We start from the raw sequence: 24,595 nt of genomic DNA, 5'->3' as shown, positions 1-24,595 counted from the left end.
TTTAATTTATTATATTTAGATTTATTTGGAAGTTTGAAGCTTTTTTAGCTAGTAGTAAATATTGAGATAGGATGAGGAAACTATGTACACAATCGGAAACTCAAGTTCAGCTGACTCAATTTTAGATCAACATCAAAAAGACAGTCCTGACAAACATCAATAATAAATCTGGAGTGACAGCACTTTCTATTAAAAACATTACACAAGATGAAACTTTTTGTTTTCTGTGATGCTTCGCGTTGAATGCATGTATGTAGAATAATGTTGAAGATTTAAAAAATTTTCTTTCTTTAACCCTTACAGATCGGGCCCCAATTCCCACCTTAAGTATCTAAGTATTCACCAAAAAAAATAGGTCTCTACCTTATACACAAAAGTCATAATGTTGTAGAAATTAAGAATTTTTTAGAATTTTATCTAATTTTGGTGCCACCTAACCGACTTTGAGCGGACACCACGATCGACACCAGACCCGATATCCTTATAAAATCATCTCTTGCCGACGTTTAATTACTAAACTTAAAAAGTCATGAAGTCACAGCTCTCTATCTTACCTACGAAAAAATGGCATAGAAAAAGGGTTAAAGTGCGTCTAGTAAATATAGTTTAAATTTTAATATTTATTTCAACTAGGTAGTTATCCTGGTAAAAAAAAAGATTAACGTCAAAGTTAATTAAAAATTAGAAAGGTCAAAATTTGAAAATTCATACAGGCAATAGTTGTTAAAACTGGTGGTATTTATACGATACAATTCAATGGTTTTTGGTAACGCTTATAAAATCGACATAATGTATTTCAAACTAACACTTAAAAATCTATATCGATTATATGGGATTAATATGTCGATATTATGATGGAATTATGAGTACAAATGGTATGTTTATCCTTATACTAAAGTAACAGGATGATTGTGTGTCTGTACAGAAGGATCTCGCTAACCGCTGAACCGATCGGGTTCTCCTTAACAGGGTAGCTTCTCATAGGTCCCGGGAAGGTTTATAACTATTTTCTTAAAGGGGGGGGAGGGAAGGACACCCACAACCCCCCAAAAATGAAAAATACCCCCCCCCAAAAAAATTTATTTTTTTAACTAAAATTAAAAATAATGGAGGGAGGGACACCCCCCCCCAAAAAATAATAAAAAAATTCCACTCCCCAAAATATATTTTTTTACTTTTTAGTAAGAAATTGGGTTATCAAATTCGACTCCCCCTCCTCAAGTGCCCCTAGAGGCCTTTAGGGGCGTAGCCGCTCGTTGTTTATAAAGTAATTAGAAAATTGTATGTTTAATTATAGTTTTGACTTTAATGAAGCATTTGATAATTGAGACAGTAGTCTGAATTATTGCTGGTTTTAAATCAAATAAAAATGACTTCAAAAACCTGCCAAAAATAATCACCTCGTGCTTTAAAATCAATATTGATATCATTTACTTTTCAAATATTGAATAAAACATCAATTTGAATTCTTTTTTCCAAAATCATTAATATGCACAACTTGCGGTGAATAAAAGTTTAGTTGAAGAGTAACTGCAAAGTAGAAATAACTCAGACATTGTTCAAGATTGATTATATTTTATCAAAAAGTTGTTAATTAACCCAGAAGAAAAAAAAGAAAAATAGAATTTTCATGGTATTATTCACCTCATTGTATTCTTCTTACGTTCTTGGGTCTGATTATCTAATAATTATCCTAAGAATAAACATTCAAAAACCAAATTCTAATACACCAAAGTATAGTAGCCTTTTAAAATTTCAAGTAAGAACTTCCTTGCAATATATTTTAAAGTTATATAGATTTCAAAATTGATTTCATAGCAAAAGCTTTTAAAACATTAACGTTTATTCAGAGGTATATGGACAATACATTACTTGTTTCTAGAGTAGTTGCACAAGTAAAAATAATGACTAATGACGTAACTAATTGCATGATCTAAAAACTTTTCTACCAGGTCAGGCCAAACTTTTAAATGATTAAATACAAAGAACATATGTATGTATATGAAACCGTGGCTCTGAAGCCACTCGAAATGAGTCTTTTGATAGAATTTTAAATAATCTGCATGCAATTGCATTGTTATTTTTTATTCTGAGTCGAATTAAAGCTTTAACAATTCTAATCTACAGTCAGGCAATGGGATTCCTTAATTCAACCGTTGTTGTTGTCATTTTCTATGTGAAATGCCTACAATGTCCATTGTTTTTTGTTAAAACTGTTATTTAGCCGTCATCAAAATTGCAGTCGAAGCACCCATTTTTCAGTAATCCACATCTGAATTAGCAGCTGCTAAGCTCTGAACTATTTAAAGATGGGAAATTAATTATCAAGAAAATATTTTCTTTCGAGAAAAAAGGAATATTGATAAATTAGTATTGGATACAGGTTAATTAAATAAAAATAATTTTATTTTTTCAGATTATAATAATACAGAGAACAAATGATAATGTTCCTTGTTTTAGCAGCAATATTTCAAATACAATTTGATAAAAAGATAGGAGTAGATATTATTGAGTCTGGGATTGTACTGCAGTGAATAATACAACCCTGCTTCATGATTTATACCAACATGTAGGTTTATTCTAACATTATTAGTAGATAGAGATTGGACATGTAATGTTGTTTTATGCGAAGCTTTTCTATAATTAACGAATATCCGTCTACTGTGTAACGGGTAGCTAGTTCAAAATTTAGGCATGTTAAACCAAGTAATGTCTCATTTGAATAATAGTTTAATATAGCTGAATAATTGTTAATAATGGTAATTGAATTCTTTGTTAGTGGTAAATATAGCTCTAAAACTGTTGCATAAAAAAAACAAATCCCATTTAGTGATAATAATAAAATGATAAAGTTGATAAATAAAATTTTGTAGACTATCAAAGAATTTATGATTTATTTTAATACAAAAACGTTATTAATAATCTGTTAACAATCACTTACTGTTCTTGAGAAATCCTGTTATTTTTTAAAATATATTTTCATTGTTTAATGATGTTTAGACCCAAATTACTTTTAGCTTTTTATAAATAGGTTCCCTATACGTTCATACGTCACAGTTAGCTCTTTTCGTTAATTTATGCATGATAGAATTGTCGATTTCAAACTTTCGATGATGATTTCTGTAACTTTTAGGTGTAATCTAAAAAGCACAAGCAACCCTATTATAGTTACAAGAAACTCCAATTTTTGTATAAAGTAATTATCCTATTCATCTGATTTTTGTAACATTGATTCCTGTGACAACCAGGTACCATAGGTTAAGCGAAACCTTTTTATAATCAAGTCCAAAAATATAACTGTGTCCTTAAACAAATCCTGTACTTACGAAATTTTGCAATAAGTTTATTTACAATTATGTTTATACCTTAACATTAATATTCTGCTTATAACGTTTCGACACTCTACAAGTGTACATGTCCATTTGATTCATAGCTTCACTTTTATGGATGTTGCCATCATTGTTATATAACATTCTTTAGACAGGCATGTTAGATATATCTTTGAAATTATTTTTGTTTGTACTTACTCCAACAGTACCATAGAATATGCTGGTCTGTTGATAAATATTGTATTAAATGTTTAAACATGTTATGTGTTTTTAACTTTTTAAACCTATATAACTATTTAGAACTGGACATAGTATGGAGATACTTCATAATAACCTGACTATACAACAACCTAGCTTTGCAAGACCTCAGAATTCAACAATTCTCGTAGAGTATGAGGTAGGGTTTCTCTAATGTTAAAAGAAACAAGGTTAGCAATATTTTATAAAAGCGAAGCACATACATGACATGCAAAACAAAACAGTAAAATGAGTAATAATTGTAGCTACTAAAATTAAAATTTTCTGGTAAAAGTTCACTATAAGTGTGTGAGCAACTGATATAATTATTTTGTCTCATTATTAGCATTTTGAGCGGACGGATGAAGTAAGTTACTATTAAATGTTAATTATTTAGGCGAATCTTTTATTAGCTTATTTATTGTCTTATATAATAAAGCATCTAAGCAAATAACATTTTTTCTCAATATATTTTCCCATTATAAGCATTATGCCTCATAGACGGGTTGATAGAAATAGAAAGAGTTTCAAATATTACAAGAATTTTTTAAAGCTTTTCTCATTATTAAGAAAATGGTATTTTACTCAAAAAAGTATTCATTAGCGTCATGATCTTATCACAAAGGGTGTAGTGGATGCTAATTGGGAAAGGTTGGGCGAAACCTTAACCCCTAAAAATTGAAAATTATCTTATCTATTAACATCTATTTTTTAGGCTCTATTGGATATAATATGGACAGTTGCCTTCTCTTCAATAGTGGTCTCAGCTGTTATTGGAAATGCCACAGTTATTTGGATTGTAATAGGTAACACTTCATAAAAACATTTTCAGTGTTTTATACAGAGCTAATAGGCAAGTTTTGCTGTTTTTTTAATCAAGTTTTATGAAATAAATGGAAAATTTAAACTCATTTGAATAATATTTCCATGAAATTTTTGCAATTGTGAATATTATGAAAATCGTTTTTACGTGAAAAAAATATTGTACAAATTTTTAGCATGTTTATACATTTATAAATATTTTGCCACTAGAAAGGGTAAATACTTACAATTTGTTGTCAATGTAATTCTCCATCTTTGAAGTATTATACAGTGAAATTTACACTTTATTTTTAATGGAATTTTGGATCAAGTGGGAATTGGGCATTGCTTATAGTGATCAATCGTCATTTACGTACACTTAAAGCTTTAGTATGTCTTGTTATATACTATTATTTGTAGACCTTATTCTGCCAGGTTAAGCACTATGCAAACATTTACTAATTCCCTAAAAAATTGCCATTAAAACTTGATTTTTATAGGGAAAAAATAATTATATAATCGTTTAACCTTAAAATCAGGAATAATGAATAGGAAACATGGCCATTAATTAGGTCACGGCCTAAATTTAAAAGGGAAAGTGCAACTTTTACCACTTTCTAATTAAATTAATTAATTGGCGGCCAGCTCCTATTGGCTATCTCTATAAACCAATAGGGTTTGGTCATTTCGGCTTGATTTGTATCAACCAATAGGAAATTGGCGGCTGGCAATAAAAAAATCGTGGCAAACTGCGCTTCAGGATAAAATTTCAAGTTTTAAATATATTTCTGCTACTAGAATAATAATAGATAACATAACAAATAGTGTTTGATCACATCAACAGATTATCAAATCTGCTCAGAGTTTAACATTCCAAAAATTAAAATACAGAAAAATAGAAATGAAATGATATTTTCCTATGTTTCCAATCCCTTTTCTCTGCTTAATATGCCTTGATAAAAATTTTAAAAAAGAATATTAATTTGTACTAAAGCAAACTAAATATTCAATAGTGGTATATGATATTCTTTTATTAGCCCTGCTACTCTATCCTGCCTAACCTAGACAAATTCTTTCAACACAATGTAAACTTTTGACATGGATGATACCTGATCAACATGCCTATTAAGAGCTATTTTGCCTTTTTCTACTTTGATACTGTGGCCTATATCAAACTTGTAGGAACCTATTAACGATTTCTTATAAAGATTTTCATGTTGATATAATCTTTAGATCAATTATATTAGGATGTCCGACAAGCAAAATTGTTATGATTTTTTAAAATACTGCTAAGGTGCCAGAGTCGAACAATATTAAAGAGCTTCTAAAAATATGTAGCGCAAAACATTTTAATTTCTTAGGACATGGTCAATAAGTTTTATTGATCTCTTAAAAAGTGTGTTTATTGATTATTTAACAATTTAGGGCACAAGAGAATGTGGAGTGTTACAAACTATTACTTGCTAAATCTTACTATAGCTGATATTATGATGGCCACACTCAATGTTATTTTTTCATTCATCTTCATGCGTGACAGGTAATAAATTTAATTTCAATATTAGAATTGTTTAATATTCTGGATGTATAAAAATTACATTTTAAATATTTAGATGATGTGTTCAATATTACTTTATTTATAAGACTTGGGTTCTACTTTAATATCAAAGAATCTCTCCAATTTACTTTGTCTGTCTGTCAATCCGTCCATAACGCTATAAGGAAATGGGATTTTTCAGTAAAACCGCTGGTTTTTCTTCATTATATTCCCGTCATTATAAAGTATTTGCGTTTAAACATCCATAGCGGTTAAAATACTTTAGGCATCGTTTTCGTCTCCTTTGTACCATGACTTTAAAATAACTATTTTTAAAAAAAGCAGCCATAGTTTTGTAAAAATAAATTTTATGATTTATGCGCATTTTAGTTTATTATAAAACAAATCTTTTAATTTCATTCCACTCGAATAAGCTATGCAAAAAGAAACATTTAGAAACAAAATTTTTAAGCTTAAAATTTCGGAGCTAAAGAATTATTTTTTCTTTATAAAATGAAAATAAAAATGTTAAACTACGTGAATTTAAACGTATAGATAAACTCATCCCCATGTAGTTGTACAATGTACCTATCTTCATATTAAAAGGTTTAGCTCTAAATATACCAAAAATATATAGGTAAACCCAATCTTGGTAAGTTTTAAGTTAAATTTTATTCCACCTTATGACCGGGCTCAATGTGTAAAAAACATTAACAGTATTGTCAATAGTCATTGAACCATTAAACAAGTTTTAGCACTAATATTTTTGTAAATCCAGATTAGTTCTTTGTGCAAAGATATTATGTTCAAAATTTACAAAGGATTTAAAAAAATATTTTCTGGAATATTTATATTTAACATTTTTGTTTTGAACTAATTGCTTATAGATATTATCTGACTATGTAGATATTGAGAAGGTTTGCATAGGAAGGTGTTAATCTCTTCTTTTATGTTTTTAATAAGGTCGCTGTTTGCGCAGGGAGGTATACTGGACATTTAACTTCAAATCAAATTGACCCTTAATAAATGATCAAAAAGTGGTTAGATTGTAGAAACAACTTGCAGAATATTTTTTTTATCAATCGCTGGCTTTAAAACTTCATGGGTTGATTTAAATTTACAAATGCAAATACAATATCCGAATACCTCCAATAATTTTTATCTGCATTTTGGGTAATTCTATCTATTTTTATTAGAATTGAAGAATAAAATCATGTTACATCTATTGTACCTTCCCTCCTGATAGCACCATAAGTAACACCTCACAAAAATACTTTTAGTTCTTCCTAATCTCTTAACTAAATAGTTTTATTTGGTGTTGATGATTATAAACACTTATTGACAAAAATCCTGCGCTGATTTAGCATATTACCAACACAACATTCTTTCTTTCTTTCTTTTTTATTTTCTTTCATACACAATATAGTATATATACATTAGTTATTAGGTTCTTTTTTTTTGCTATAGATATTTGTTGTTGATATACATATGTGTAGTTGTACATATTATTTATACTTAGTTGCAATAAGCTTACGCAAAAATAATGCAGAGAATGGAAAGGGTTGTATTTTATTCTGGTATTCCGTTTGGGTTGAATTCTAATAAAATTTACTATTCATTTAAAGAATATTTCTGTTTCAGTATTTTTTGTGTGGCTTTCAGAACCAAATATATTGTACTGTTCTATTGTTTACTAAAAGTTGCATAATTCTACTTTTTTTTCTAGTCAGTGGGATTTTGGAGTTGTTTATTGTGTGATCAACTATTTCACTTCCCTGGTTGCTGTATCATCAAGTGTTATGTCATTACTTGCAATAACTCTAGACAGAAGGTGAGCCCATCATATTGTTTACATTTAAGTACATTTTAATTGTTTTAAGATGCATTCATTAATGAGGTTTAAATAGTTTATTAGTTTAAGCAAAAAATGTAAATACGTAAAGGTCTAAATATATATTACCAAATATCTACAAGTAAAATAAAGAATTAGACTGGTATTCATATTTTATTTTGAAAATTAACAGATAACCAATTGTCAAATGTTTTGTTAAAGACAAGAAGACAATAATTATATAATTAAATATGGTCTAGTGCGCATAATTAAATGGTTGTATTTTTAATACTATGTTAAAATAACTAAATTTTAACAAATTAAGTTTGGATTCATAATATCAATTTGTAAGACTTTGCATTACTGTTTATAAAATGTTTTTCATTTAATATAATTAGACATTTATATTTATTTAATGCAAAAATGAGCTATTTTTATAATGTTTTCTATAAAATAAAATTTGTAAAATATTTATTCATTTCATTTTTGGAAGAAAACTGTTGTTATAAATAAATATTCATTCAAACTTTTTTTTTAACAAAAAAGTAGATGGTAGATGTATCATTTTAAATTAAGTTTTAACCAACAACAAAAGTTTTAGTGTAAAGTTTGAGCAAAAGCAAACTTTAAGCTGGACTTAAATGAAACGAGCTTTTTTCTTTTTATATTATGTTTTCCTGAGAACCAAATTGACAGATGGAAAAATACAAAACTAAATCCAAAATTAGAATTACAATATGACATAGAATTTATTATAACAATTTCATAAATTTTCTCGTCAGGAGAGCAATTATGAGTCCACTGAAGCCTAAAGCAACACGTTGGGCTGTTTTGTGTGCCATCTGTGCCATTTGGGTGTTCTGTATGATCTTGGCACTTCCAATAACAGTTCATGTTTATACGTATGTTGGGTAAGTTACTATATCATTTGAAAAAAATTACTAGTGAATACTAGTGTTACTTTAGATATCCTAAACTGTATAAAGCTAGTAATATATTTATGTATAAATATACCTTTCTATGTTTAAAGTAAGAAAAAAGAAAAAAATTAATTTATATTCCAAGAACTATTTCTTCCAGATCATCTAAAAATTATAGATTTTGTCAAAATTAATTCTTTTGAGATTTGAAATCATGAATTTTACTTTTTTCCTATTTGGGTGTTGATCGACAAAATACTTCGTTTCTTTTAGTGGAGATGGAAAAGAAGTTTGTATAGCAGTATGGCCAGATGGACCTCAAGGATATTCTAAATATGATTTCTAGTAAGTCCTATTCTTTTACTTTTATTACAATCATTTTTAATCAATGAGGTTTGACAGAGGGGAGACGGATGTCCACTTGAATGGGAATAAGGAGAAATCTTGAAAATTTCTTTACACCTTTGCCACTATAAATTGCATCTTTTTAAAATTTATTTTGTAAAAAAAAATATTTTTCAGCTACAATGTGATTTATATGATGTTAACCTACATATTACCTCTACTTATTATGGGTGCCTGCTTTTTACAGGTACAAAAGTATACACAGACACACCTAGACTGATACAGGTGCTTAAGAAATAGCACAAACAATACACAAAATTGCTGCATTATTATCAATTATTTAGGGCTTGCCTTTTAAAAAAAAATTTAGGGTAATGAAAGATATTATCTAAAGTATAAAAAAGCACCAATAGCAGCAAATGATTTACATATCTTTTGCAAAAATGGATTAAATCCTTTATTGGGAGTTTTGTATTTGATTCATAAAGCTCTTTTTAGGAATCTAATATATTTTAATTGCAAGAAATACTAAAAAGCTCTGTTGAAAATGAATTATGTAAAATTTATTTTAACTCTCTTTGTGGGTTTTAAAATCTTAATCCTAATAAATGAGTTATTTAATCAAACAAAATTTATCATAAATAAATATTTAAATCCCAAGGTAATAGATGACTTTTTAAACTATGTGTGACAAAAAAAAGGACGCGAAAAAAATGTATCAAGTACATATCTACATCAATTACACAAGACCCAATTTATAATATTGGTTTTGCTTTCAATACCAGAAAATCCAATAGTAAATTTTAAACAAAACAGTAAAATATATGATCAAATTAGAATATTGACGTTTTTGCTAGAAGGAAACTGATTATTTTAATAATTTTAGATGGGTCGAAAGTTATGGGGAGGAGAAGCTATAGGAGAGGATACTCCTGGGCTAAAAAGAAGCAGAGTTAATAAACAAAAGGTTTAATTACATTTTAATGACTAATTTATTATTACAACTTAAGAGAGATATAAAATTCAAATCAATCATATACCTTACTTATGATAATTATTAGGAAATAAATGAACTTAATTTTATATTAAAAATAGTTAATAGTTTTTTCAAAAAGTATCACAAATGCAGCTATAGCATTCAATAGTTGTTTCATATTCTTCACTTTATATGTTTATTAAGATATATAAGTTTTCCGGAATTTTAAAGTTAGGGGGAGATTTGAAATCTGCGTCAAATTTTAAGGATTTTTTATAAAATTCGTTTTTTCTATAATTCTTTATCTAAGAGCGGAAATACATTTTAAGTTAATTAATTTTGACCAATAGGATAGGTGGATTTTAAACTACCTTCGCTCTAATTGGTTGAATGATGTACGACATCCAATCAGAGCGCAGATTTTTTAAATCCACCAATCACAGATGCCAAAATTAATTAACTTAAAATGCATTTCCGCTTTTAGATAAAGAATTATAGAAAAAACGAATTTTATAGAAAATCCTTAAAATTTGATGCAGATTTCAAATCTCCCCCTAACTTTAAAATTCCGGAAAACTTATATATCTTAATGTTTATCTTGCTTTTTATTTAAATCTATTCTTATTAAGGTTGTTAAGATGTTTGGAGTAATGATTTCAATCTTCTGTATCTGTTGGTTACCATATCATCTATACTTTCTGTATTCATATATGAATCCAGGTTGGTTCATCATCTATAGTTTCTAGCATATCAACCTTAGTTTATCAGATCAAATTCTATATATGGTAGGGTATATTATATATAGGTGTCTGGCAGTGGTGTGCACAGTGATTCACTTTAAAAAAGGGTTAAGGCAGACTTTTCATTTAAAGGGGGTTGTTGATACCCCCTACCGAACGCAACTGGTTTTGGGCATTGTTTAATTCTGAAAGTACAGATTGGTTTTATTGGTGGGGGAGGCGATCGATATCCCTTCTGTTGAAAATATGTTATAGGGAAACTATAAATACCTATTTCAACAACTTATTGTGCATTATAAATACATTGACATTAACTTCATATTGACTTTTTAGATGTGTACAAGTCTCCCTATACTAAGCATGTGTACCTAGGCTTCTACTGGCTGGCAATGTCTAACTGTAGTGTTAATCCAATTATCTATTATTGGATGAATAGAAGGTAAATAAAACTTTTACTTTATACAAAAACTTTTGGCCAATTACCAGTTTGTGTCAGAAATTTTTTTTTGCATAATTATAAAGGATGCTTACGGGCACCCATTTGTCTGGCCGCACAGCATAAGTTTGAACATAATATCTTAGGAATTATAAAAACCTTTATAAATATATCTTTACTATTTGTACTGTCAAAAGAAAAAAATATCTTAAGCTGTGCTGCTTTTGTAAAAACATTGAAAATTTGAAACAAACAAAAGAATTTTTAATTAAATTATTTATTGTACCCAATAAAAAATGTAACATAATTCAAATAATTTTCTATTAAACATTTAGTTCTATGTAAATATTTATCCATAGATATAAAATGTATAAATGCTTATATATAAAAAAGTAACAGGAATTCTGACTGTCTTATGCCTGTGTGGCGTAGCGGCTAGTGTTTTATATAACAAGGTTACTCAGACGCGCCTGGAAAACAGAAGGGCTTGCTAAATTCAAGTATTTATCAAAAGTCATTAGGGCTAAAAGACATTTGTAATTTAGGTACCTTTATTTTTGTATAATTAGCCGTTTCAAATATACAAAACTAGAGGCGGCATTCTAAAATTATCCCACTATATTAAATAGTAATCTTTTTTTCCATTGTCCTATCCCTGAATATTAATCTTTTTCTTCCATTGTCCTATCCCTGAATATCAACCTTTTTCTTCCATTGTCCTATCCTGAATATTAAACTTTTTCTTCCATTGTCCAATCCCTGAATATCAACCTTTTTCTTCCATTGTCCTATCCCTGAATATTAATCTTTTTCTTCCATTGTCTTTCCCCCTACTATTAACCTTTTTCTTTCATTGTCCTATCCCTGAATATTAATTTTTTACTTTCGTTGTCCAATCCCTGCCTATTAACCTTTTTTCTTTCATTGTCCTATCCCTGAATATTAATTTTTTTCTTCCATTGTCCTTTCTATGAATATAAATCTTTTTGTCCTATCCCTGAATATTAATTTTTTAATTCCATTTATAAAGAATAAATGTCCCTCTCTCTCACTTCCCTTTCCTTCTGTCTTTTTCAAATTTCATTATTCTTATTTAAAACCATAATTATAATTTTGTCTCTCTTTCTTTAAAATATTTTAGGATCCTAGGGTTTTTTTTTGTTTCAAATTATTGTCCTGAAAGGGTTAAAATGTTTATTTAAATGTTCAATTTTAGTTTAATATCTGAACACATTATGGATGCATTGCAAGTATCAAATTGTTTTAAAACTAAGTTTTCTTTGATTTACTAGTTTATAAATTTAAATTTACTATTTTATGAATAGAAATTTAATACTTTAATAAAATTCAAATAGCAACATGAAATAAGAAAAATGAATTTATTCTTCATAGAGTGAAACAATGGGTCTTATCATTCTGATCAATGAGAGTTTATTATGGATTATTGGAGCACTATGAGTATTAAACATTTTACTGTTGGAAGAGTCAAGCTCATTTATAGACGTTTATTTCCTATATGGATCTTGATGAAATAGAGCAAGTCGTTTTGTAATAAATATGTGGAAAATAATTCATAAGGTAAAAAACAAAAAAATTGTCACTCAAATAGGTATAGAATAAGATAATCAGAAGCCTGAAATTTGCGGCTGCCGAAACCCAGACAGCATTCATTTCTGAGAAAACTCACTATTTCATAAAACAAATTTATATTCTTTGTTGTATGCAGGGACAAGGGAATGCTATTCTGGCAAAGAATGCTTTAGAGCTAATTTCATAGATTTCCAGTTTAAACTTGATGATGAGATAAAGCAACTTTTGACAGAATTTGATAAGAAAATCAAGCATTATTTTAACACTTTTTTGCTTTCTTTACTAAAAGCCATGCTAAAAGGATTGTCAGAGTTTGTTTGCATGTTCAGTTTAAAGATGTATGGGCAGAAATAAAGCTTTTTTTTTACAAATTTTAGGTATTTTATCTAAATCATAAACTACTTGTAAATTATATGCTAAATAGTGAATAATAGTTATTTATCATATTTTCGTAATATTGTGAATGCTAGAAAGGATATTAAAATTATTTCAACAATTTTGGTCATGTGATCAAAATTTGAATTTTCCTTCTACTATTGCCCCCTCTGGGGGCGAAGTAGGTGGAAATTTAAATTTTGTCACTTGACCTTAATATTGGTGAAATAATTTTGAATGACCTTTCTTGTATAAGCAATATTAATAAAATATGATACTTGGTTTTGTCTCATTCTCTATCTTTTTCTTAAATTCAAAAAAGTCTATCAAAAAATTTACATCATCTAAGGGTGAACTATAAATATCTCTGTCTATTTTTCTCTATATTTCTTCCCCCTCCCCCCTTTCTCACTTTTCTGTCTATTTCCTTCTCTCTCTCCTCCTCTTTTGTACGTTCATTTATACAATAGAGATAACCTAGAGACAGCACAAGGGAATTTTGTTTACATTATGTATCAGCTATAAATTGTTGAATATCTTAGGTTAAAGCTTTCCTTGGGTGAAATATTTGAAGAAAATATTTCTTCCATCATATAATGTGAAGCGTATGACACAACATATAATAAGTTAGTTATAAATAATTTAATTTCTTATAATAAAGTTATCTTTCTAAAAATTTTATCATTGCAAAATTTAGTTGCAAATAATGTTGCCTATAGGGCTGTATTTCATATACAACAAAAAGTGAACAAAGGTTTCTTTTTAAGAAAAAAATGGGGTCAGATTGACCATCTATGTCTAATGTTTATACCCACATCAAATATTAAATTATAACAATGTACAGTAGAGTGGATCAATTTTGGACATTGAATTTGTAATCAACATCTACAGTTTAAACGTCATATAAGAAACCTAAATATAAAAAAATTATTTTGTCCTTGAGGGGAAATGGGGGGAAGGTGTTTCCATGCATTACAAATTTTAGAAGTTTATTCTGGAGGTGCAACTTTTTTTCTTTCAAAGTATTGCTTTATGCATCTTTTTGAATTTGTCTTGTTGATTAATATAAGAATATCAAATTGGTTTTTAAAAATATTCATCCAAGCATGAAAAATCTTAAATTAAATGTAAAATCTCTTGGTTTTTAAATTTATTTATGGATTTTACTTGCTAGGATCAATAGTTTTAAAAACAGATTTTTTATTCTTATTCTACTCTTCAAGACAAAATTGGGAAGGTGCATAAAGCTATACTTTGAAAGAAAAATAATTGCCCCCCCCCCAAAAAAAAAAAAAAAAAATTCTCCCCACAAGTGTCTTTCTAAAAGTTTACATGCATCAGCGAGCCTCCCCATTATTCAAAATATTTTCTTTCTATTTTTTGGTCTCTTATATGATGTACAGACAGAAAGTGTATGTAGCACATTTAAAATTAGAAAATCATTGAAAATCAAGCCACTCTAATGTACAGCATTTATTTCTTCAATTCCACAGTACAAAATTATTCCTGTATTTAAATTTAACATATCATATAGGAAAAAATATTCTTGTATTTAAAATTAAAAATCATGTTGGAATTTTTTTTACAATTTTTAAATTTTTTAATAATGTACAGCAAATTATTTCCTTTTTATCTCATGTTTTGAAATTTATAAGATAGTTAGAATAAATTACAGAAATAATGAAAGATTTAAAGAAGAGAGCGTCAGGGGGGGGGGTCGAGGGGGGTTACCTCCCTCAGGAGAGGGGGGGTTGAGGGGGGTCTCCCCCCTCATAAAAAGCTTGGGCTTAAATCTTCAACAAAATAAAGAAAACAAAATTATTTTAAAAATTTCTTTTTTATGTTAAATATTATTATTTTTGTGACACTTGATTTTAAATGACAAAAAATGTTGAAATAAATATTACCCACTGTATGAAATGTTAAATTAGAAATCAATAATGATGTTGGAAAATTTATTCTCATTTTATACTCTGAAAAAAGGAATTGACAAAAAATAATAATTTTTATTCCAAACTTTTAAAACAGCATGCCTATTTCTTATTGGTTGACACTCGAATTAAAATAAAATAATGAATATTATTTCAAGACCAGAAATAAATTTGAAATAAATAATTTTCTTTCCCCTATATTTTTTATTCCAAAATGCCAAGAATTGATTTTGAAATAAAATAATTTTCTTTCCAATATTTTTATTCCTTTTTCTTATTGGACGTCATTTTGTGTCCAATGAGAGACTAGTGTTTAAATATTTTAAAGCTTATTACAGCATTTATTTTGAATATGATAATAGCAACATTCTCACATTAAATGTGATAAAATTTATTAAAATACCTAAAGAGTGAATAGCTGTAATACTTTGAAAAATATTTAAGATTGTTTAAACATTTATCATATCTACAAATTTAAAATAAAATAATGACACCTAGCAATACAATTCTAAACTTCATAACTATGCTTTTACACATCATACATTTTATAATATTTGTTGTGGTATCATTTTGTATTTCTTGACAATTTTTTGCCTCTAATTGCGAAACACGTTGGAAGGATAAGTGGCGAATTAGGGAAGTGTAATAAATCTAAGCTTCCCTGAAATCATGATTTATTTAGTACTGCAATACTTAAACATAAAAACAACTAATCTCCGAATATTAACAATTTACAAACTTTTTACAGAATTAAAAATATGGGTAACTTCCCTCAAAGTGCCTTTTAGAGCACAGAATCCCCCTTTCCCTAACATTAATTAACAAATTGTAAATGATCAAAGGGGCAGAAGTAATTTTGATATAGCATAAAGGAAAAAAAAATATAATTTAAATAAGAAGGGGGATTAGTGCTTGATGGGCAACTTTGTGGTAAGGCACCAATATATGTTTTTTATGGTTATTTTAAGTTGATCGTCAATAGAATTTAGTATTTTATTTTTTATGGTTATTTGTGTTATTTGTTTTTTTTAATAAGTAATGAACAATGAATTTTATTTTTGAGCTTTAAAGTAAGATGTTATTAGTTATTGAATCAATTTGAAACTTTTGCTTAACTTGCTCTAAAGGGTTAAATAAGGTGTTTGAAAATGCGTTGGAGTACAAATTTGTTGAAATATTTTGTTTTTTATTTTTAAACAGATACAAATTTTATGGATAAGAAAAAAATTTAAAGATTTTAATTTTAGGAAGTATTTTAAATTTTTAAATCTCCCTACATCTGATTTGTTTTTTAGGAAATATGTGTTTGTTTATATTAATCTGTCTGTATTTTTCTTATTTTTTCTATTTTGATGAGGTTTAGTAGTTTACTAAGAGCCATTTTTTAAAATAGTTGTACCTTCCATAACATTCGATACTTGTATAGGTTTCGTAATGAGGTTGCATCATTTTAATAGAATTGTTGGTCAGACAGACCTTCCCTTGTCCCTGGTTGTATGTACATTGTACATAAAAAACAGCGAATGAATAAAACAAAGAATAAAGCTTCAATAAGTAGCGAAACAAAAAAGACTTAGTAGACCATTGCAACGGACAATGTAAGTTATAAAATTTATTTCTCATGTCATCAATGTACAGCGTTGTAGCCTCAAAAGTAGACAACGTGTTAGTTTTGAAGTAAATGTTCTCCGTAATATGAATCATAATGGGCGTCTAGTAACAGTTGAGTCAGACGGATAAATAAATTTATTGTTCACTTTGCTAACAAAAAAGTAAATGAGGCACCTGTTGTATATTTTATATTTTTGTTTAGATTTCGTGAGTATTTCAACTATGTACTGAAATGTACACCACAGAAATTAAAATCTAACTTGCGACGAATAACAAACAGATACAGAAGAAATGGTTCTTTCTCAGAACATCAGAGTGAACAAATAGCCTTAAGGTAAAGAGCTATTCTTATGAATTTTATTTCAATTATGATTAATACATTAATAACAAGAATGACAACATCCATAAGAAGCGAAGGTCTTTCTTAAATGTAAAATAGAAACAATGAACATGAAGGAAAACGTGAGTTAAAGAGGAAATAATCATTGTTTCTAAAAAAATTACACGAACCTACTAAAACTAGTAAAGAGTAATTAATTAGGTTATATTTTTGTAGTTCAAGGAACCCTGCAAGAAATACCCCGCTTTAACTGCTTAAAGCCTGCCACGAGTATACATCCAATACCCAAAACTTGAAGCCTCCAGCTTCAATAACAAAAAAGTTACAGACATTTCAAAATGATTATTTTAGTACAATGAAAATTTTGAAAGATTTTTATTGCTTATGATGGAAATTTTAATAAATAATTACGTCGTCTGGAAGCAAAATTAAAAGCTTATCTTTGTCAGAAATTTAGACTGCCAGTAACTGATAATATTTTTACAATAAAAACACCCCTTTTTATAGTCTAAATGTCTTTAAAAAATTCGGTTTAAATTTCGTTTGAAAGCGTAAAAACATAGCGGGAAAAAATTAACTAATGTAAGTAATACAGATGCTTAGCTGTGATTGGTTGTTCAGTGGACTTAGCACAGACTCAGACTTCTGATTGGCTGGAAATCCTAAAGGCTGGCATTTTCACGCTTCAGTATTCTCAATACAACGCAAATTAAACTGAATGATTTTGACTATAAAGAAGAGTGTTTTAATTGTAAAAATGTTATCACTTACTGGCATCCTAAGTTTCTGCCAAAAATAAGCTTATAATTTTCTTTCTAGGCGACGTATTTCATTAATGAAAATTCTATTATTAGCAATGAAAAACTTTCAAAATTTTCATTGTACTAAAAATATGATTTTGAAATGTCTATAATTTTTTGGATTTTGAAGCTGGAGGCTTCAAATTTTGGGTATTGGGTCTACTCGTGGCAGTCTTTTAGTGATTAAAGCAATATATTTCTTGCATGGTTACTTTAATGGACTGAACAAGTCAGTCCAACTTTCTATAATACTCATTTTTTTTACCTTTTTCTTTCTCATCTTTCTTCTGGTATTCTTTATATTTAATAAGAATTTCTTGATAATTCTATTTTTAATAATAATATAACAGCCTAATTGGCAGTTGATAATTTATAATATTTTTTTAACCCATTGGCTCCTACTTAAAAAGGGCGACGTACTTTTTTTAAAGGGAATTGCTCTCCAAATATTCTGACTCCTGTGAAGATAATCAGAAACCTCATATAATAAATAATAAAAATATTGTATTATAGAATTAGATTTATTGATTATTTGATATAGAAGATAGTAAGATTAGGATATAATTATTTTCTTATATCCTTAAACAATAACATTTTCCAATGTTAAATATGTTTATTAGCATCGAAGATACTCTCTAAATTGATCCGTCTGTACCTAAGTATGTAACGCTAATACAAAATACTAAATGTCCTTTATGTTTATTTCATTAAAAATGATTACGTATTTATTTACTAAAATCGTCACTATTTATATTTAGGAGACTTCAGATGAACCTTCATGTTCCTGTGCAGCACAGATGTGCCTTTACACATCAGGAGGATAAAAAGTAAGTTTAAGGTGGTGAACAGAGTGGGGGGGTTTACTCGAGAACTCTTATAGCTAGAAGTAGCTAACTTCGGATTTAAGATTCTACAGGGCCAAAATTACTTTAAGAATATCGCCATCTAAGAGGGGGGGGGGGGGGACGGGTGCTGGTTAATACATTTGTTTGTTACTTAGGGGCAAACATTAAGATTAAACTTTTTAGGTCTAAAGTTTATTTTAAAAATATTATTTAACCACACCCAGCGCTAGGCAATCAAAACCACCCTAAGCCCTACGGTTTACAGAAGACAACAAATTTTCATTCAGCGACCGATAATTGCAAAAGAAGCTGAAACCGCAACTGAACTTATCCATGTAGCTTAGACAAGCAATTGTGGCAGTTGTATCAAACCGCTGGGTAACTTTTAGAGCATAAGTCAATATATCTAAGCCTTAGCCTTCCTCAGCCACACCCTGACTTAGCCACCCTTAGTCACACTCAAACAGAAAATATATGAGGGGAAATTACACAAAATAAAAAATAAAATATTTTCTCGTATTCATTCGAATCCAGTGGATAGTAACCGGTTCTCATCCATACAAAGGAACGATGTGCCTCGGGGTTTAAAAACTGTTTTTAATCTTATAATTGTACATTCTATATCCGCGGAAAGCTGTTTATAATACGATGCGAGAAATAACTATTCTTGCATACAAAATTGATTATCATTTTATTTAAACATTTTTTTTCAGAGAATTACAACGAGGATTGCCAGAAAGTAGTGAAAGTTTTTCATAACAAAAGAAAATAATTATAAGAACAGTAATTCACTTACACTCGCATCATACAGGCCATTCATGATCAGATCATTACCTAAAAGTTATAATGAGATGTGGAGATGTCACAGAATATTTTATTTCAGTTATGTAAATATCCATTTTCATTACATAAAAAATTATCCAACAAGAAAATAATTTATTTTGTAAGCATTATTATGCTAGTATATAACAAAAATATCCAGTAGTGTTGTTTGTTTATTTGTGTGTCGTTTATGATAATCAACAACCATATTGTCCCCTACCCCTGAATGCTTTCACTTATGTATGTTGTATCCTAAAAAGCTTAAACTAATAGAATAAAATTTAAGACAAAACATTTGTTTGCTTTTTGATCTGGTGCCTAAATCGACATAGACCAAATAAATTTTGACTTGTATTTAATTATTTTTTAGAACCCACCTTTGATTTGTACTGAAGTATATATCTGCAAGTATTGGATATAATTATTGTATTACTTCCTTGATTGTATGAATATGTAATTATAACTTTTTATGTGCTTTTATTCAGTAAACTAAAACATAGACTGTGTATGTATTTATTTTTGTCTTCTTGTCAACTCAATATTAAAATGTGATAGATATTATTGTTTAAATTATTTATATTTATTTTATAAAGTTGTACATGAAATCCCCAATAAAAAAATTAAACCTTTGTTTTAGTTTAGTAGCGCAACTACTTGTTACAAGTTATATTGTTAATAACATTCTTTCAATAGAAAAGACAAAGTCAAATCACAGAAAAGTTTTTTTAATTACAATTTCATGAAATAATTATGTGCACATTATTATCATAATAGAAGAAAAGTTTTTGCTGGTGTAGTTATGTATACTTTGATTAAAAATAACTTTATTTGATTATGAATAATCAAACTATTATTTTCCAATATAATCAGAATTGTTAATTGAAAGACAGGTAATCCAATTAATAATATATCATTTATATTAATGACATGAGTCAAAACTGCCTTTTCTTTGTAAATCTTCATTTGACTGAATCTTCAATATCTGAAAACAAAGAAAATTAATAAAACTTACTTAGCTTTCCTTTTAGTAGTGAAGCCATTTTGTATATAAGTGACAAGTGTAAGTGTTCGAGTAAGTTTTTCCTTCTTCAATCCTAGAGTTTGTACTACAAGGATGACACCATCCATGAAAGCGTAGCTCTGAAACGGTAAGACAAACGAACATTAATACTTGGAGAGTATCAGAACAGAATAATCATAATATAAATGTTTAAAAGTAGAAACAAGATTGTAAGTAAATTTGTTGAAAAACTACGTAAATACAGAATATTGTTTAAGGACATACTTACATTTTGAGGACTTGATTATAGAGATGCTTCGCTTATAACATTCTACTTTGTTGACCTAGGAATCAGTTTTCCAAAAATCAGATCAATCGGATAATTTTATTACATAATTATTTGTTGGTAAAAAGTTAAAAATCAACATGTTTAAAATGGACGTAAAGACATTCTGGTAACTGGTATAGAGTTGCTACGCTTTCTAAATCTTACCTAACTAATCACCATGCAAAGTTTGGAATCGATAGGGCAATTCTAACCTATTTAAATTAACGAAAAGAGCTATCTGTCTGTCACGGATGGCCGTATTGACGGACGGTCGGACGGACCAACCCTAATTATAGAAAAGCTTCGCTTTTAAAAATATAGCTAAGCGAACAAAGAACGACATGCACCAAGCTGTAGCAGGAATAAGGGATGGTTCATCTGAAAGAATACTTTTTTAATTGATACTTTGCCACCTAAAGGGTGAGCAAAAAAAAATGCGTAGATTTTTAAAATTCAAATTGCGCGGCTTGTGTTAATGGTAGAAAAAAGACACGCATGTCGTTAGAACCGCTAGGAAATATATTTTTAGGAAATATAAAAATGATTCCTATGCTATGTATAGTTTAGGAGCTACGTGTTAAAATGTCCCAACTGACTTAAAACTTGACTTGCGAGTAAATTTTGGGACATTTTAACATCTGGCTCCTAGATTATTTGTAGCACAGGAACCGTTCTTATATTTCCAAAAAATACAGTTCATAGCGGTTCTAACGGTATGCGTAACATTTTTCTACTATTAACACAAGCCGCGCAATTTGAAATTTAAAAATGTAGGCATCTCATTTTGCAAAATATCTTCTCTAATTTTTAGTTATATTTTAAAATTTACTCGCAAGTCAAGTTTTACACCAATTTGGACAGTTTAACACGTAGCTCCTAAACTATGCATAGCACAGGAATCGTTTTTATATTTCCTGGAAATAGACTTCTTAGCGGTTCTAACGACATGCGTGCCTTTTTTCTACCATTAACACAAGCCGCGCAATATGAATTTTAAAAATCTACGCATTTTTTTTTGCTCACCCTTTATAACTCAAAAATTTCGTAAAATTAAATTGTTAGTTATACCTACACCAATGTTTACGTAATAATAATAAGTAATGCCCTATCTTGTTCTACAATTGTTGTTGTAATTATTTTTCTATAACATATAATGAAAATAAGGTAATATACAAAACAAACTGTTATAATTGACTGTAGAAAAATTGGTGATATGTTTAATGTTTATGTAAAATAGTTTTCCTTCTACACCATCCTTTGTCCCTTACGATACAAAGGCTCGCATAGACGCCATTTGTGATAGCCACCTTCCATTGGAAATAAACGTCCTATTAATATTGTTTAATAACTTTCATAATAACTTACACTGAATATAATTGAATATGATATTATATGATGGGTACTTGTGCAAATTACATTATGAGAAATCTTGTACTGACGTTTACTATTGTTCCAAATTAATTTTTACTACCACATTGGGCCAAATTTGCTAGGCTAGCATAGAGTTACATTGGCATTACATAAATACAAAGTAAAGCATAAGACTTGGGAAACCCTAACTCCTAGGATGGACTAAGAAACATTATAGGATTTGGACCATTGCATTGGAATTTAGTTGCCTTCTAAATTAAAGCATGTGATTAGCGTAATGGTTATTCAACTTTGTTTACTTATTGGTGTTATTACTTGCGATAAAAAATGTAGCGTTTAATTTGAAAATGTATGTTACATCGTATACCTAGCAATCATTTTTTTACGCCATTTAATTGTAAAGTCTTTCCGACTATCATAAATCTTCATACCAGTTTTCGTCAAACAGGATTCCCTCTCTCTACTCCTCTTATGCTTAGAAATGATAAAGTTTGACGTATGAACTTGTGTACAATAGTACTAATTAAAAGAGATACTTTAGAGACAAGGATACTTAAGATAATTAACTTTCTATATCACAATTAAAGTAAAACATTTGTAAAAGCGAAGCTTTTCAGCTCACAAGTATATAAGTGATAGCTTTTATATTAGTAAATTGCTTTGGTTTATTTTTTAAATATATCTTTCTTGTCAACATGAAATTAAAAGTTTGCTATTTGAGTAAGGAAGCATTTTGACTTTGACTGTCTTATAGTTGGACATAATATTGTACCTTATTGTAATTGGAATCAGTAATCCAAAAATCAGAACAATCGGATGATTTTATCACATACACAATTGTTGTTAAAAAAGTAAAAAAAAACATGTTTAAAATGGACGTACGGACAACGATTATTGAGTTGCTACGTTTTCTAAATCGTACCTAACTACTACAGGAATCATCATGCAAAGTTTGAAATCGATAGGACAATTCTAACATGCTCAAATTAACAAACAAAAAGCTATCCACTACGGACGAACTGACTGACCCTAATTATAGAAAAGCTTCGCTTTTAAAAAGGCGTTGCTACAAAAGACAAACTCTACAGAAGACCAACTCTACAAAAGAACAACTCTACAAAAGACCAACACCTACACAAGGTCTACCCATACAAAATATCAATTGATACAACTATATTGTTATATAAACATCAAATTTATTAATAAAGCAATACATTACTGCCATTTCAACAAAAAGATTATAATTCGTTGCAGAATATTGGAATGTAAAGATATTTTTATCATCAAAATTGGAAGATTTTTATCATTAAAAGGACTCTCCACAGAAAAATCAACTTTGGATTTTTGAAAATCTAACCTGAAACTATTATTCTCTGTTCAATTTCAGGCATTTTTTGTTTTTGTGGCATCGCGATCGAAGCCCTTTGAAAATTTTGTCCGCCGCCTATTTGTACTGCCGCTATAACAATATATACTACACTTTCCTCCACTCAATATATGTTTGCCGCTAAAGAACATTTGCTCCATTGCAACCGGCCGCTCTACGATTTATCCTCTTCCTTGACTGGACAATCCTGCCGCCTCCATTTTGTGTTCGCCTTCGCCAAATATAACCATCTTTTGCCGCATTCATCGCCCTTCTCCGCCGCTACTCCGCTATACATTGCGTACGTCACTATACACAACACCCCCAGCCTCCATTTAATTTCTGAACAAGGGAGAGGGGAGCATGTATTAAAAAGCGAGGAACAGCGGAGTAGCGGCGGAGAAGGGCGATGAATGCGGCAACGGCGGCAAAAATAGAAGCTAAAAATCACTAAAGCAGCACAAATTAAATGGCGGGAGGATTCACTTAAAGGAGGTAAAAAATTTCAAAGGGCTTCGATCGCGATGCCACAAAAACAAAAAATGCCTAAAATTGAACAGAGAATAATAATTTCAGGTTAGATTTTCAAAAATCAAAAGTTGATTTTTCTGTGGAGAGTCCTTTTAAATATGGAAGATTTAAGATTTTTATCAATAAAATTGGAAGATTTTCATGCAATTATTTCATTACATTAACACAAAAAAAATTAATTTACTGCTTATTCTCGTAATTGTGTCGTTTATAATCTATTTAATGCATTCATGTTATTAATTTGATAAATACAGATATAATGTTAGACCATTTGCAGCTTTAGACCTTCTAGCATTACGATTTTTTTAATGTTGGTATATTGTAGATGTTGGTCTTCTGTAGAGTTGGTCTTTTGTAGGTGTTGGTCTTTTGTAGAGACGGTCTTTTGTAGCAACGCCTTTAAAAATATAAACCTTGTTTGACCTATAAGAAACTTCGCTGTAACTCTCCTTTTATGTGGCAAGATCCTTCACAGCACATGGACAGTGAGACTTCCTGTTACTTTTTTTTTAGCTTATTTATCAATTTTGAATCAA

The 24,595-nt window shown here is 29.0% G+C and overlaps 2 protein-coding genes across 4 annotated transcripts in view; one reads left to right on the top strand and one right to left on the bottom strand.

Moving 5' to 3' along the window:
- Window positions 1-2,414: 2,414 nt before the first annotated feature.
- LOC145322250 (tachykinin-like peptides receptor 86C) lies at window positions 2,415-19,818 on the top strand. The gene is made up of 14 exons (XM_080164117.1): window positions 2,415-2,569; window positions 3,630-3,726; window positions 4,282-4,372; window positions 5,793-5,904; window positions 7,628-7,732; window positions 8,515-8,643; window positions 8,926-8,997; window positions 9,175-9,244; window positions 9,884-9,964; window positions 10,603-10,693; window positions 11,047-11,152; window positions 16,859-16,990; window positions 18,555-18,623; window positions 19,355-19,818. The coding sequence occupies exons 1-14, from the start codon at window positions 2,553-2,555 to the stop codon at window positions 19,398-19,400; spliced, it is 1,218 nt and encodes a 405-aa protein (XP_080020243.1). The 5' UTR covers window positions 2,415-2,552; the 3' UTR covers window positions 19,401-19,818.
- A 427-nt stretch (window positions 19,819-20,245) lies between these two features.
- LOC145322248 (choline transporter-like protein 1) overlaps window positions 20,246-24,595 on the bottom strand; it is a 44,627-nt gene continuing 40,277 nt past the window's right edge. For 2 of the 3 annotated variants that reach the window (XM_080164113.1, XM_080164112.1), the window contains one exon: window positions 20,246-20,445. In XM_080164113.1, coding sequence (XP_080020239.1) covers window positions 20,383-20,445 — 63 coding nt within the window. In that variant the 3' untranslated portion in view covers window positions 20,246-20,382. Of the gene's footprint in view, window positions 20,446-20,548; window positions 21,170-24,595 lie in introns of those variants that run through there. The other variant, XM_080164114.1, reaches the window with a different exon arrangement.

This window comes from Acartia tonsa, chromosome 6, assembly GCF_053477335.1.
Source record: "Acartia tonsa isolate MP-2025a chromosome 6, ASM5347733v1, whole genome shotgun sequence".
NCBI classification, from domain to species: Eukaryota; Metazoa; Arthropoda; class Copepoda; order Calanoida; family Acartiidae; genus Acartia; species Acartia tonsa.
This window is presented reverse-complemented; position numbering and strand designations above follow the sequence as displayed.